The sequence below is a fragment of the Branchiostoma lanceolatum genome, chromosome 1, assembly GCF_035083965.1.
Source record: "Branchiostoma lanceolatum isolate klBraLanc5 chromosome 1, klBraLanc5.hap2, whole genome shotgun sequence".
Taxonomy (NCBI): domain Eukaryota; kingdom Metazoa; phylum Chordata; class Leptocardii; order Amphioxiformes; family Branchiostomatidae; genus Branchiostoma; species Branchiostoma lanceolatum.
In genome coordinates this window covers 43313551-43328737 of record NC_089722.1, presented here as the reverse complement: position 1 = coordinate 43328737, position 15187 = coordinate 43313551, and the positions used below count along the sequence as shown (strand labels likewise).

Sequence of the window (15187 nt, the reverse complement as noted above, 5' to 3'; positions counted from 1 at the left end):
TGTTCCCTGAACTATAGAACTAAGTCCTCTAGAGCGTGAATGGCCAGGGATGTTAGCTAAGGATGGAATCCCATGATGGAATGCCAGGATGGAAAGTGCACAAGAAAGTGGCATCTTATCAGCAGGATAATCATCTAGTACTAGTACAACTGGCTTGCTAGATTTCCTTGCGACAGTGAAATTTTTCATTGATCGATCTGGCTTGGACATGTTCCCAATGTCATGAATGTGGTTAATGCCCTTTAATTAATCTGCTTGTAAAGGTAACTGAAGCAGCGTGTGCACAATCGTTATCAGTACAGAGTTTGTGCAGTTATGACCTGTTCCCCGAAGAAAGACATTAAATCTTACAGTTGTAAGGACCAGCATTAGGGCGTCTAAAAACATTGTAACAGACACACATTGTTTTAGAAAAGAGCAATATTACTGTAGAGCTGAGGTCTTAAATGGGTCATGTATACATAAGCCTGGCACATCTGGTAGACAGATGTAGCTTCCTGTCTAGGTTATCTAGGAGGAATGTCCCGAGGGAGGCTTTCTGTCTGACTAACATTTCTAACATTCTTATTGTCTTAATATGCCTATGGACACATGCCTGTACAATTCCTAGAATAGTTGCAATCACGATGGTCTAAACACTAGCTGTTTGTTCTCAGAGCCTATTGTTCTGTACTCCACCCACCCGCTGGGCGACAGAGCCCACGCGGCAGCGGATAGAAATTATATAAATACCCCTCAGTTTAATGCTAGATCCGATGGTTACAATATAAAACAAAAATAAACAGTTAAAACTAATATCTATTGGCTTTAAGAATGTGTAGAGAGTAGGATATGACCAAGAAAAATTCCCGCGTCCCTGGACGCATTACGAGTCACCTCCGGTTAATAAACTTTGACCTTTAACACAGTCAACTTTCTTAGATATATGTATCAAACATCGATTGAAGCCTATATTAATTCAATGTTGGTCCTTGAATTCGGTCAGAATGGAATATTTTTGATGTCTTTGCAATTTTAACTCATATGGACAATTTTGCGGTACGTTTTCTCCCATAGTTCCAAATCGCCGAATCCAGACGACATGCAAATAAGCCAAGATGGCGGCGATGGGCTGTTCTTTTGGGTGGTGGTGTTTTTAAAAAAAGTTTACTGTAAATTCTGAAGATATAGACCAATATATAAGTATTACCCTTATGTTATAGTTTCCACGCGGGGCTGAGAACATGTTGTCGAGTTATAATGAGTTCTGTCGGCCTGGATCACAGAGCCTTATTAGCGCCCCATTGTTTTCGATGCCGCTTTCATGCAAATCGCGCCATTGTTACTTGGCAGACCGCGCCATTTTCAATTCCGTCCAGTTGTATTCAGTTCAGCGTGTGAAGCGGCTGGGACCAACAGAAACTGGTACTTCGACATTTTGCCACCATCCTACATATACGGTAAGTTGATCATGGCTTTAGATTATGTGTAATGATTTTTTACGTAGATACGTGGACATCACTACTAGTAGTAGTAGCTTGATGTCTAGTGTCGTGTCTGCAGATTATAGCTTGAATTCTTATCCCAAACATGTTTTTGTCACAAGACCAGGTACTAAATACCCTGGAATCCAGAGCATATGTACCGGCCCGCGCCCGGACCTTCCTCGGGGCCTATCCTTCCGCTCCCCCGAAGATCTACCCCGCCCCACTTCCCGCTAACCAAACAAGATCCGCAGCCGGTAATATAATACCAGAGCGGATCTTGTGTTGGCTAGCGGGAAGTGGGGCGGGGTACGTTGTCGGGCCAGGGGGAGGATAGGTCCCGAGGAAGCTCCGGGCGCGGGCCGGTGAAGGTCGCTCGGTATTAATGCTCTGGATTCCAGGGTAGGTACTAAAGTATCCTTTTGAGCAAGGAGTCCTTGTTTTGAGATAGTTTTAAACCGATGAAAGTTTTTTTTTAATCTCCTGCGAACAAGCTATATACCATTTATTATATGATGATTAAAAAAGAAATTAATTCAATCATATTGCTTACGAACCAAAGGAACTTTTTTGTTGTTGTTGCTTTTAGCCTTTAGATCCTACACTAAATTATCACACCATATTTAGCTTGTGCTCCTGAATTTTAGGTGTCAGCTGTTTGTTCAGGATTCTGACTATGATGCTAATGTTAGTAATGATATTGTGGTATTGATTGTAAAGTTGTAGATATGTTTGAAACGTGTTTCAACTGTAATGTTTGCTCTTGTAACTACATGTGTACGATGTTTAAGATTCCAGAGTTAAGAATAATCCTACAATGTCCCTAAGGGGATCTAATTGTGTCAAAACTAACCAAACTAAGTCCCATTTGAACAACGTTTTACCAACTGATCTAGTGCTCCAGATCAAAGATCCAAAAAGTATTAACAACACGTATAAGGGTTAGACGTACAATTGCATAATAGTTTTTAATACAGACGAACTGACATTCATGTAAGATTCTGACTTTGTGGAGAACAAAGGGCTAGCTTTAACAAAGTATGAAATATTTCAGATAGCCGGCAGGCATCCTACATAATTTGTATAAAATTATCCCCCCAAAATTTTATCCGGCTGCTGGAGTAACTATTTTTGGCGCAAGAAATAGGTAGTTTAGTTATGGATATGGACTTAGTACGACTTACCTTTATTAATAAAATCACAGAAGATATTATGTGGCTTGGGTTAAAGTGAATCTCACTTATTGATATTATGCAGGTATTTGGTGGAATCCCGACGGATATAGTTCCTGCTCCTGGATGATACGATGGAAAGGGAACCTGTGGCTGGGACTGAGAAACGGTGGGTTTAAGTTTTCAAATCAATGGCAGATTTTATCTACATTTTATATCATCTTGTACACTGAAAAGTTTAGCTCTCTGATGATATTTAAAGTTTAACTTTAAGTGATTAAGAAATTTAATCAAAACAATCTAGATTTTCAATTTTCTCAAATTAGACTTGAAATTTAAATGCTGACATTACAATGATATATTACATTGCATTGCAGGTTTGAGTTTTGCTATAAAAAGCACAGGCCCTGCTCCAAGCCTAAGGGCCACACAGGCAGATGCGACAGCAATCGGGCACTTTCAGAGCACCAAAAGTTTTGGCTCAAGGCCCCCAACAACATCCAACATCAATTGCAACATGTGGAACGGATCCAACACCAACAGCCAGATGCGGAACGAATCCAGCCTGCTGTGGAACGCCAGAGATTGTAAGTTTATTTCATGTACATGATCAAGGCCTAGGGCTGTGTCCATCTTTTTCTCGGACACATTATAGCCAGAGATTCTTTTGGACAAAGGATTGCACAGGAAATACACATTTTTTGTCTGGAAAACAAATCTAGCTGTCTGCAGTTTACAATAGACCAGGCTCCTTTTTATTGAAATGTAAAGAAAAAACAGAGAAATTGCCAGAGATGCTTGTTAGACAAAGGAATGTCCAGGGAATACACATATTTTGTCTGGAAAACTAATCTTCCTGTCTGAAGCTAACAAAAGACGAAGGCTTGTTTTCAAAGAAATGTCCAAAAGAGCGATTTTAGGTTTAAAGATCAGCTTCTTTGTCAGCATACCTACCTATTTTTTTGTTTTTGTTGAATGCATTGTTTATAGTCAAGTTATTGTTTATAATATATGCAGGCATAACATGATACATCCATTAATGGTGATGAATGTTAGAGCTTGGCTTTTTTCCTCAAAAGGATTTACAGTATTTGGCTACAGCATGGTAACAGATATTATGGATTATTGTAAAACTTTGTGTCGAGTAAGCTAGGTTACAAATGAAACCAAGTTCCTTTTTGTCCAATCCTTGATGGAAATGTGCAAAAAGTATTGAATAAATCAACCACTATACACAGTGTACAAGAACTGTGGGCAGAGCAATCTAAGGAACATTCTTTAGGGGATGAAATGTGTCTATAATTTCTTAAAAGCCATCAACCAATACTTAGGCTGGGACTTTGAGAGCATTTCTAATGCACAATGTTCATGTGATAAAAGAGGTAATCATAACAGCCAACAATGTATAATTGTTAAACTAACATAACTTTTTTTTTTTCTTAGGAGCCAGCGGTCTACTGAGTGCCCTGGCAATCTTACTGTCGCCACTCCTAGTAATACAGCAACAGCAACTGATGGTGATGACGCCACCATCAGTCAACCGAAGAGAAGGAGGGTAGAAGTCGATGAGGTCTCTGAGAAGAGACTGGAGATTCAGAGGCTTGAGGCTGAAGTTGAGAGGTTAAAGCAGAAGGCCGTGGTCTGGCACCAAGAGTCGGTAAGAATGGCTTGCCAGCGTGTACAGTTAAGGGAAGAACATGCATATATTTGTGGTAAAATGGAGGCACTGAATGCAAGGGAGAGGGAGATAGTTGAGATGGATAAGAAGTGGAGCAAGATACTGGACCAGAAAGGGTTTGCGAGGACCAAGGTGAGCGACAACCCTACCACAGTAAGTATGATGGAGAGCAAAGGTGAGACGTGGTATCGGAGAAGGAATCTCTCCAAAGACTGCTTGGTAAGTATAAATGGAGGGGAAGACGGTGCAGCAGTGGCTGCTTTTGGGGTCATGGTTGACCTCGCACCCTTTGAGCAGATTGACAAGATGATGTCATCGTACAAGAAAGGTAAGTATTGGCAACTTAAGTTCAACTCTCTAACTAAAAAGTATGAAGCCTCAGAAGAACATTTGGAGACATCACTTGCTGCCAAAATCAATGGCCAGCTCAGCCGCCGTAAGTATCAGTTTCAATGTAAAACTTTGTCGTCTGTGTTTGACCCCACAAAGAAAGTGTATGTTCCACGGCACAGTTACATCGATGGCGTCAAGTTTCGACAGCCAAGGTTAGTATCAAATTCCAAACTTCAGGAGATGACAAAGGCCATAGACATAGGCCACATCCATCCAGTGCCAGGACATGTGGGTGCGACACGTCCTCTGGTGTCGCTGGTCTACATGATTGTGGACCTCCACCTCTCCGTGTCACATCTGTATGAGGAACTGCGATGGTTTAAAGGTAAGGAAAACCACTTTATATTCTGTTTTGCCGATGATGGGACCCCAGAGACTAAAGAGGCCAGCATGTCAGTGGGCACACTGTCATGCTGGAACTTCAACGGCAGGGTGAGAAGCAGTAAGTATCAATATAACCTTCATATTGTCAATGACTCAGAGAAGGCTCCTATCTTCATGGAACTCTGGGGAGAGCACGGTTTCCAGATGAAACTGCTGGAGGCTAGGCCCCACACCATAGCAGGTAAGTTGTGTACGTTTGAGTTCAGGGCTGGTGGAGACGAGTCGTGGGTTGCCACTGCACTCGGCGAAACCTCAGCGTCTGCCACTTATCCCTCACCTTGGGCAAATGTCACTAAAACCGATATGTTCATTGTGGGTGGTAAGATTGGCGTGACCTGGCATCCCTGGACCATGGAGCAGCGTGAGGCTCACCTGCTCAAGCTGACCGAGTACATGAACTCGCTGCCAAGTTGTCTGTCGGAGTCTGAACGCCGTAAAAAGCGGAATGAGTTCATGGCAGCCAACGGCATGCGGCAGATATAATAGCTGGTCTCAGTTCCTGAATACCCTGTACCAGGAAGCGGTGAGGCGTGACCGCGTGAAAGAGTTCTGCGAGGTGTTGGCAGCGCCTGTTTTCTTGCCGAAAGCAAGGAAAGGGCCTGCTCAAGGTAAGTATGAGGGTAAGTATCCTTCACATGAGGCCGCTGGAGACAGAGTTCGCCATGTTGAAGAGATTTCATCTCAAAGTGATAACCTGAAAAGAAGACTTGAGTCTTCTCAGGTTAATACTGACCAAGGTAAGTGCCCTCCTTTGCTTGGTTTGAACATGAAGGCTGTCGCAGGGAAGATCCTGGAACATGATGCCAACGTTGCAACCCGCCACACAAGGCTAAGCTCCTTTCGGCTGATTGGAGAGCATGGCATCAAACTGGCAAAGTATTCCTACCGCCTTGTTGATGCGCTTGTGATTCCCAACGAGGACAAGGCAAGTAGAGTCAGGTTGTATGCTTTGGGTACAGCGGCCCATGCCCTGCGGGATGCTGGAGCCTTGTTCAACAAGGTGACAACAGATGAGGCAGAGCTGAACAAACTGGAGAGTTGCCTTGAGCTTTACTACAACCTGCATTGCCTGTTCCTACCCGAGAGTGGAAACCTGACTGTTTGGACAATGGCTAAGGCCATTCCATACTATGCCAGGAAGCTCTATGACGAGTATGGAGCAGGCTATGGAGTTGTCTCTATGCAGGGAAAGGAAGCCAAGAACGCAGCGATTAAGAGCGACCTCAAACTCACCAACCGCTCTAAGGAAGAAGGTGAGTTGAACAAATTCCACCAGATCTTTCACATGGAGTATATGCGGGCCTTCTGGCTAGAGGAGCACAGCCCCTCCCCGTCTCGCTACAATCCACACTTCAACTGCCGAGTTCCCAGTCATGTTGGGACTCCTGGCTATTGTGACTGTGGAAGAGAGATTGGGGAGGAACAGCTTGCAGTGGAGGATCCTGAGTTGCAGGTAACTCTCTGTTCTTTTTGTGTTGGTGCTCTGGAAGTTGTTGCCTGTGCTAGAGAGGGTGAACTGACACCAGACATGGCATGCCTCCTGAGCACAGCCAAGGTAAGTATCAACCCATTTACAATGAAGAAGGCTGCAGTAGTAGCAGAACTGAAGAGCCGGAAGTTACCAACCAGCGGGAATGTCAAGGAGTTGCGAGAGCGCTTGGTAATTGCACTTCAGTCTCAGTAGTGTGTAATTGATTTATCAAATACAGTTAACAATATTGACGAGCATTCAATGATATCCGGGCATTGTTTCAATTTGTATATTTGCTCAACAATGATGTGACCACAGTAGTGGTCAGCTTGTTAACAGGAGGCAAGTGTGCCTCCTTAGTTTTTTTTCTTTTGTTACAGGTGCAACTGGAAACCTACTTTACCCCTACAAGGTGGTGGTACAAGGACCACAGGGCTGGAAATGCTAGGTGCATGTAGTATATGTTTGCAGCATACCTGACCAGTATAGGATACAAAGTTCTTTTTAGAATAATTTTCAATTATCATTTTCAAATGTGATTTTCAAAGATCCTTTGGATCTAGTTTACTATCTTTGTGTAAAATGAACACACACAAGATTGAGAGGGATGCTGGTCTTTTTTTCTTTGAATCCTGCTCCCCTAATTCTGCAGACTTTTCCAAACAACCATATCTGCAAATGATTGTCATCACATACCTGGCATACTTGTATGTGCCTATTTGAGACATTTCAAGTCAAAGTGATCTTCTGCGCAGTCCGAAAATACTGGATCTTGATGTACCGGGTACTGTACCTATATAAATCCTACCACATAGCCAAATATTTAACTCTGTGAAGCCCAAGGCCAAAATCATTGTGGTTTAGGGCACAGGCTTGTACTGATCTGTTTGAACATAAAACCACCACCTATATTTCTGTATTTACATGACAGTAATTAATGTTTCTATCGTCATTGAAGAGCACATGTTCTGACCTGTACCTACGCCTCTGTAATAGATTCCTGTACCTGATATTACGTTAAGGTACACACATCCCTACCTCAGTAGTCATGACACTGTGTATGAATTGAATGACATGTTGATTCCTGCTTGAAACAGTTGATCTAGTTGAGTCACATTGAAGGTGTAAACTAAGTTAGATTGTGAAATCTAAATACTTAGTCGCAGCAGCCACATTCATCTATTTCTCTTACTTACATCACGAGCGTAAGTTCCAAAAAGGGAGCCGATACCTTTAACCATGATGGCTGGTTGGGTTGGACCCGTGGTGTTGATTTTGGTTCACAGTGTCGTGTCACAAACCTAGGTCACATACATCACGAGCGTAAGTTCCAAAAAGGGAGCCGATACCTTTAACCATGATGGCTGGTTGGGTTGGACCCGTGGTGTTGATTTTGGTTCACAGTGTCGTGTCACAAACCTAGGTCACATACATCACGAGCGTAAGTTCCAGAAAGGGAGCCGATACCTTTAACCATGATGGCTGGTTGGGTTGGACCCGTGGTGTTGATTTGGATGTCTGCTACAAAAGTATCACCTGATATGTGGTTTGGCTGGAAAATTGACTGATATGAAATATTCTAATTAGGCAGAAACTGTCCTTGGATTGTGGTGCTGATAAATTGTATCCATTACTATTGTTTGGACTGGTATAATTGTTAGATGCCCATGAATATGGCATCTAACTGTTTACTGTTATGATTAATACCAATGTATAATTCACTGTTTGAACTGAAATTTGCGTAAAAGTACTGTTTGAACCAGCATTTGGGATGTAACTGTTTGCTGTAAAGTTATAGAATTGCTTGACATGTAATTCGCTGGTTGAGTTGGAATGTGGTATTAACTGTTTGCTATCATGATATCATTTTGATATACATGAATATTGGAGGTAGCTGTTTGATATCGTATTTTTATAATATTACTTGATGTATACACTGCATTAGAGGAAATGTGCTTTTAATTGGCTGAAATATTGTGAATCTATGCTTTTTCAAGGATTGAATTTCATAAGATTGTTGAATCTAACATCTATTAGCCATTCAAGGTAAAGACTTTCTAATAAAAAGCTGAACCGTTGAATATTGTATTGTCTCCTTCCTTCTAACAAAGTTGATTTATCAATGCCTAAGATGGATGTCTTCATTATTTTAATCAAAGAAAACCATGTAACGAGAAGTTCAAATCACTGGATAACAAGGTTCTTTATTCACAACCATGATGTAATAAGTTTATTGCAAATGCATGCCCGAAGTTGTTAAACAATTAATGATGAACACAAGGTCAAACATAAGACATACATGTGATACCACTGACGGTTAAACTATGCAGCTAGTTTACAAAAAGTTACTCTATCTACACCTATCTGTATCACCTCACAGAGGATGAACTGAACTAAACTGAATTGTCTACGATACTAACGCTGAAGTTTCTAAAGTCAAATGCTGAGTGCTGCCTGGAGCTGTGTGTTGATGGCCATGCCATTCCTGTCATACTTCTGTCGGAAGAACGACACAGCTACCTTCCCTCTGCTGCTGTTGTACTGCAGCTTGAATGGCCTGGATTCAGTCACCACCACCTGAGTCTTGCCCCTGTAGTGGCTGATGACCTGCATCTGTAGACAAAAATGTATAAAGACATATAAGCTACCACCATGGAAAATTTTTATTTCTGTACCAGTACCAAAGATTACAGCTAATGTATGCATAGCAATGTTATTTCAAACAGCAATATCTGCATAATGGGTATACTACAATGCCCAAATCAAAATTTCTGTTATGCCATTCAATGATTGTAGAATTCAAAGACACAGTAAATAATCTGTAAAACAGTGGTGATAAATTCTGTCCAGTAGTCCACCATGCATACTTTGGTGTAAAGATAATGTTACTTACATCAGGAGTGCGCTCTTTGTCGAAGTGCATCTTCAACAGGTAGTTTCGCCCATCTGATCTAGTCCCGCTGAAGACCTTATTCAGCACGGCGAGGCTCGTGATGGTCACCTCCACCGTGCCATACATCCCGGCGCCCTTCGTCCCAGATAGGTCGACCTGGGCGCCATACCTCTTCATGAGGTACATTAACTGCGAAAAGATGGTCGGCGGCACTTTGTCTTCGAAGGTGGTAAGGCCCGTGCCGCTGTTTCTTTTGAGGCGGGCCGCGATCTCCCCACCGATCTGGGTGAGGAAGAAGTCGTTCAGCGGCCCGGACAAGAGGAGGGCGTTGCCGGATATCTCTTCGATCTGTGAAGGTACAATAAACCAAAACATTGTCAATTATGACATAAAAACAAACGAAACATGACATAACTATCAGACAATTTTGGTCGAAATTTCACATGGGCTTGACGGATCGGACTTGACCACTCGACATAAGGGGCGCATTTGCATACCATATGTAAAACCTTAGCCTGAGGGCACAAATTTCTACTAATACAACTTCTCTTTTTCGATGTATTATCTTTCAGTTCATACTCTGTCGGTAGAAAATTGGGTATTGAAAACTGGAAAGACATGTTGAGTTCGATAGAGCGTCGTACGACCCCCCACCCCACACGCCTATACTCTGATCCGCTTGGGGACGCCCGTGGCGCCATGTTGAATTTGTTCGTTCAAGTTCGCGCCGAGAGTGGAGAATCAGTCTACCACGGCTTTTAGATAAATCGATCATTTAGCCGTAACGTATGCGTACCTTTGTTATTTGCGTGGCTTTAAAATCTTTCAACGTTTTTGTTGAATTTCTTCTTCTTTTCGTCTGTATCTAACGTTACACGCGAACGGAGCAATGTGCCATAACTAAAATCATTGATTCAGTAAATACAATGTCAAAACATTTAATAAACTCATGGAATGGATAAATCACCTCTCTGTCCAAGTCCATCATCCCGTAGTCCGGTCTGTATGTGTCGGGTACAGCCTCACGCATCCAGCGCCGAAACATCGGTGTGATGGTCGTTTTGACCGCTGTTGAGGTCGGCTGCCAAAAACGCCAGTCCCGCCGAGGATTTCTGCTTGCCGGCGTACCCCTAGCTCGCGCGATCAAGGGGTACATTGGCTCTTCAAGGGTTACCTCGATCCCTCGCGTCGAGGGCTGAGACTTCTTTGACGCTCTATCCTTCGGCATTTTGATCGCAATATGAACTAAATACGCAGGGAGTTAGGAACGATGTTGTTCTGTTTGTGTCCAGCCAGGAAATGATCATACCCACGCTATGTATTGTTAAAACGTGCGAAATGTAGAACAATTGACGATGATTGCAGGTACGCATATGAATAGGACAGTTCGCGGGGAAAAGCCACGGGGGTGGAACAGTAAGGTAAACATTTCTACCGCCGGTCGGCAAAAGTGTCAACCAATCAGGGACAGTTACCATTGGTGACAAGTGTGATTGACATGTTACTGTCATCAATATGCATGTTCCACGAGTGGGAATTTTCCAGGGCAGTTTAGACCATCGTGAATCTGCACACAATACTATATCATTTGGCTCGCACCTGAGGCGTCGCCGAAAAAAGGTGAGCGGATGGGTGCAAGCGTTCAATGCAGGCAGAACTTCCCGCACAATATCTGGGTAACCAGGCACAAAATTTGACCTTTCACCCCACGCTTAGTTCACCTTCCACCCGCTGTTTCGCCAGAAGACGCCTGCAGGATTGTGAGGCTACAATTAACACCCAGGAACCAGGTAAGAACTTGAGTTCTGCTGAATATCTACCTTATCGTGAAGCAGAGGAGCTATAGGTCGTTTCTATTGTTGATGGGCCACATTAGGGCGGAATGTTAAGTTTTTATCGTGGTGAGAGAAAATAGCGATGGGGAGGGGGGCGAAACCACACGTAAATCTGGACTAAAGGGTCGTTTTTTTTAAATAAGAAAAAGGCCAAGAAGGGTGCTGCAGTATAACAAAAGGGACACAAATTATGATAAAAACATGTAAAGATAAAAAGCGAATGTGCGTGAATGCGTGGCTAACGGAAAACTATCTGTATAGCAGATTTATACATATTAACGGGGAGGGGGTTCAGTAAGGAAGGCGTCATTACGATGGGAGTGGGGACTGGACATTTGTAGCAACTTCCCATTTTTTTGGATCAGCGTAAAAATGCGTATAATTTTGATAGATGGCTTTGATCTTTATTAATCCGTGAGGTTACTGACATGGCAGATGCAAGCTATGGGTCTCCTACTGCTGTTCCAAAGAACATCTGTGATGGGTCTCCTACTGGAGTTTTATGGGGCAGAGATACAAGCAACGTTGAATACCAGCCAACTGGAACCGAAACCAGTTTGGAAAGTCAGCCAGAAGCACATACTAATGAGAAACCCTTCATGTGTGGGGAGTGCGGATACAGGACAACTGGCAAGAGTGACCTAACCAGACATATGAGAAGCCATGCTGGTGAGAAACCCTTCAAGTGTGACCAGTGTGATTATGCTGCTGCACAAAAATGCAATTTGGACCAACATCTTGCAAACCACAGCGGCGAGAAACGCTACATGTGTGAGAAGTGCGGGTACAAAACAAGTAACATTTCTCACTTATCCGAACATATGAGAATCCACACAGGAGAAAAACCCTTTAAGTGTAACCAGTGTGACTATTCTGCTGCACTGAAATCCTCTCTATACAAACATCTAGCCAAACACTCTGGAGAAAAACCCTACGTGTGTGGCGAGTGCAGATACAGAACAGCTCACAAGTTTCACTTATCCAGACATATGAGAACCCATACTGGTGAAAAACCCTACAAGTGTGACCAGTGTGATTATTCTGCTGCACAGAAATCCAAATTGGACCGACATATAGCCAAACACTCTGGAGAAAAACCCTACATGTGCGGGGAGTGTGGGTACAGGGCAGCTCACAAGTCTCACTTAACCAGACATATGAGAACCCATACTGGTGAAAAACCCTTCAAGTGTGACCAGTGTGATTATTCTGCTGCACAGAAATATACATTGGACAGCCATCTAGCAAAGCACACTGGTGAGAAACCCTACATGTGCGGGGAGTGTGGGTACAGAGCAACTCAAAAGTCTGACTTGTCCGTCCATATGAGAACCCATACTGGTGAAAAACCCTACAAATGTGACCAGTGTGAATATGCTGCTGCACAGAAATCTGTCTTGAACAGACATCTAGCCAAACACTCTGGAGAAAAACCTTACATGTGTGGCGAGTGCGGGTTCAGGGCAGCTCACAAGCATGTCCTATCGAGACATATGAGAACCCATACTGGTGAAAGACCCTACAAATGTGACCAGTGTGATTATTCCGCTGCACAGAAATGCAATTTGGACCAACATCTTGCAAACCACAGTGGCAAGAAACCCTACAAGTGTGGCGAGTGTGGGTACAAAACAAGTAACACTTCTCACTTCTCACTTATCCAAACACATGAGAATCCACACAGGAGAAAAACCCTTCAAGTGTGACCAGTGTGATTATTCTGCTGCACTGAAATCCTCTCTATACAAACATCTAGCCAAACACTCGGGAGAAAAACCCTACATGTGTGGTGAATGTGGATACAGAACAGCTCACAGGTTTCACTTATCCAGACATATGAGAACCCATACTGGAGAAAAACCCTACAAGTGTGGGGAATGCGGGTACGGGACTGCTCACAAGTCTCACTTATCCAGACATATAAGAACCCATACTGGTGAGAAACCCTTCAAGTGTGACCAGTGTGATTATTCTGCTGCACAGAATTATACCTTGGACAGCCATCTAGCCAAGCACACTGGTGAGAAACCCTACATGTGTGGGGAGTGTGGGTACAGGGCAAGTAAAAAGTTGGCTTTATCTCAACATATGAGAACCCATACTGGAGAAAAACCCTACAATTGTGACTAGTGTGACTATTCTGCTGCAGTAAAATCCACTTTGTATCATCATCTAGCCGTACATACTGGTGAGAAACCTTACATGTGTGGGGAGTGCGGGTACAGGACAGCGCAGAAGGTCCACCTATCCAGACATATGAGAACCCATACCGGTGAAAAACCCTACAAGTGTGACCAGTGCGACTATTCTGCTGCAGAGAAATCAACCCTAAAGAGCCATCTAGCAAAACACTCCGGAGAAAAACCCTATATGTGTGGGGAGTGCGGGTACAGGGCAGCTGAAAAGCGTGACTTATCCAGACATATGAGAACTCATACCGGCGAAAGGCCGTACAAGTGTGACCACTGTGACTATTCTGCTGCACAGAAATACACCTTGAAGAAACATTTGGCAAAACACACTGGAGAAAAACCCTACATGTGTAGTTAGTGCGGATACGGAACAACTCAGAAGTCTATTGATTTATCTAGGCACATGAAAACACATACTGGTGAAAAGCCACTTCAGGTGTGACAAGTGTGATTATTCTGCTGCAGAAAAAGCCTATTTGGACCGACATCTAGCAAAACGCTCATGTGAGAAACCCTACATGTGTGACGAGTGCGGGTACAGTGTAACTCAAAAGTCTCACTTATCCAGACATATCAGAACCCATATTGGAGAGAAAAGAAATGAATTTGTGAAAAGTGTGAGTATTCAGCTACTCAGTATTAAACACTGAAACTCTATGTTGTGTACGGAGTGCAGGTACAGGACAACAGAAGTTATCCAGCCATACATACATGTATATGGAACAATGTATAATGGATGTAAGAACACTACATGTGTTCTACGTCAATGTGTAAGAACAAGTCATTGCACAATTATAAGTGTGCATCTGTAGTCGTGAAGCATTGCGATCTAAGGTCAAAGTTTAAGGTGGCTTATTTGCGACGTGTTTGCGATATTCCCGCTCAGAGGGACCTGAACATAAGACATTACATACATGTACATGTATATGGAACATAGGTAAGTTGATGTAAGAACACTACATGTGTTCTACCCCAATGTCTATTTGATAATATGTCATTTCACAGTTCCGAATGCGCATCTGCAATCGTGATGTATTGTGGTCCAAGGTCACAGTGTAAGATTCCTCATTTGTAAACAGCCGAGACGTGTTTTTAACATTGTCGCTTGGAGGGACGTTAACCTACGCCATTTCCCACTACCCCCTGTGGTGCTGGAACTGTGAGAAGACTTATTCACACAGAAGTGAATCTGTACAAATATGATAACAATGTACTGAATCTGTATATCAACATTACGTTGTCTCTATCCAGTACTTTATGGTATTCGTAAAGGAAAAATACAACATACGTACACTGAGGAGCAATTTTTGTTGGAAGTACTATCAGTGTAAACAATAGGTCGTTCTTAAAACTCATTAACAACTAATTTTCGTCAAAAATGATAAAGGCTGACGCCGGACTTTGAACTAACACCCTTTAAAATGTTGTGCTTTAGTGTTACAAGGGTGATGTTTGATTTGTCATTTATTCACTAACCCATACACTATATATTGGAACATGATTATGCTATAACTGGAGTGTTTAACGTTATGAAGAATTGTAGAGTGAGCTTGTGCGATATGAAGCGACTGGCTGACATGTAAGAAGTGGAAATAAAAATGCATGATAAAAGAACAGGTTCCATTCCATTTTTCCGTGTGACGTAATTTAATTAGTTATGAATGAATGGTTTATTAGACACTGTATTAAACATTGTAAATAAAACA

At 42.7% G+C, this 15187-nt stretch overlaps 3 protein-coding genes and 1 pseudogene across 3 annotated transcripts; 3 read left to right on the top strand and 1 right to left on the bottom strand.

Moving 5' to 3' along the window:
- LOC136424538 (zinc finger protein 347-like) overlaps positions 1-15109 on the top strand; it is a 47697-nt pseudogene extending 32588 nt beyond the window's left edge.
- Positions 625-8642, top strand: LOC136424511 (uncharacterized). The gene is made up of 5 exons (XM_066413129.1): positions 625-1439; positions 2721-2804; positions 3013-3222; positions 4079-4292; positions 6942-8642. Exons 2-5 carry the CDS (start codon positions 2770-2772, stop codon positions 7017-7019), a joined length of 537 nt encoding a protein of 178 aa, XP_066269226.1. The 5' UTR covers positions 625-1439; positions 2721-2769; the 3' UTR covers positions 7020-8642.
- LOC136424490 (uncharacterized) lies at positions 8740-10863 on the bottom strand. Its single transcript, XM_066413109.1, has 3 exons — positions 10422-10863; positions 9455-9802; positions 8740-9174 (listed from the first exon to the last, which is right to left on the bottom strand). The coding sequence occupies exons 1-3, from the start codon at positions 10680-10682 to the stop codon at positions 8998-9000; spliced, it is 786 nt and encodes a 261-aa protein (XP_066269206.1). The 5' UTR covers positions 10683-10863; the 3' UTR covers positions 8740-8997.
- On the top strand, positions 13492-13839 carry LOC136427218 (gastrula zinc finger protein XlCGF57.1-like). Its single transcript, XM_066416002.1, has one exon. It carries the CDS (start codon positions 13492-13494, stop codon positions 13837-13839), a length of 348 nt encoding a protein of 115 aa, XP_066272099.1.
- Positions 15110-15187: the final 78 nt, after the last annotated feature.

Excerpts from the sequence above, each read along its gene's own strand:
- LOC136424511 (XM_066413129.1), top strand. The coding sequence starts at position 2,770 with ATGGAAAGGGAACCTGTGGCTGGGACTGAGAAACG. Across the intron at positions 2,805-3,012 it reads GTGGCTGGGACTGAGAAACG|GTTTGAGTTTTGCTATAAAA; the intron begins GTGGGTTTAAGT and ends ATTGCATTGCAG. Across the intron at positions 4,293-6,941 it reads TGGTCTGGCACCAAGAGTCG|GTGCAACTGGAAACCTACTT; the intron begins GTAAGAATGGCT and ends CTTTTGTTACAG.
- LOC136427218 (XM_066416002.1), top strand. The coding sequence starts at position 13,492 with ATGTGTGGGGAGTGCGGGTACAGGACAGCGCAGAAGGTCCACCTATCC.
- LOC136424490 (XM_066413109.1), bottom strand. The coding sequence starts at position 10,682 with ATGCCGAAGGATAGAGCGTCAAAGAAGTCTCAGCCCTCGACGCGAGGG. Across the intron at positions 9,803-10,421 it reads TGATGGACTTGGACAGAGAG|ATCGAAGAGATATCCGGCAA; the intron begins GTGATTTATCCA and ends GTACCTTCACAG. Across the intron at positions 9,175-9,454 it reads ACAAAGAGCGCACTCCTGAT|ATGCAGGTCATCAGCCACTA; the intron begins GTAAGTAACATT and ends TTTTGTCTACAG.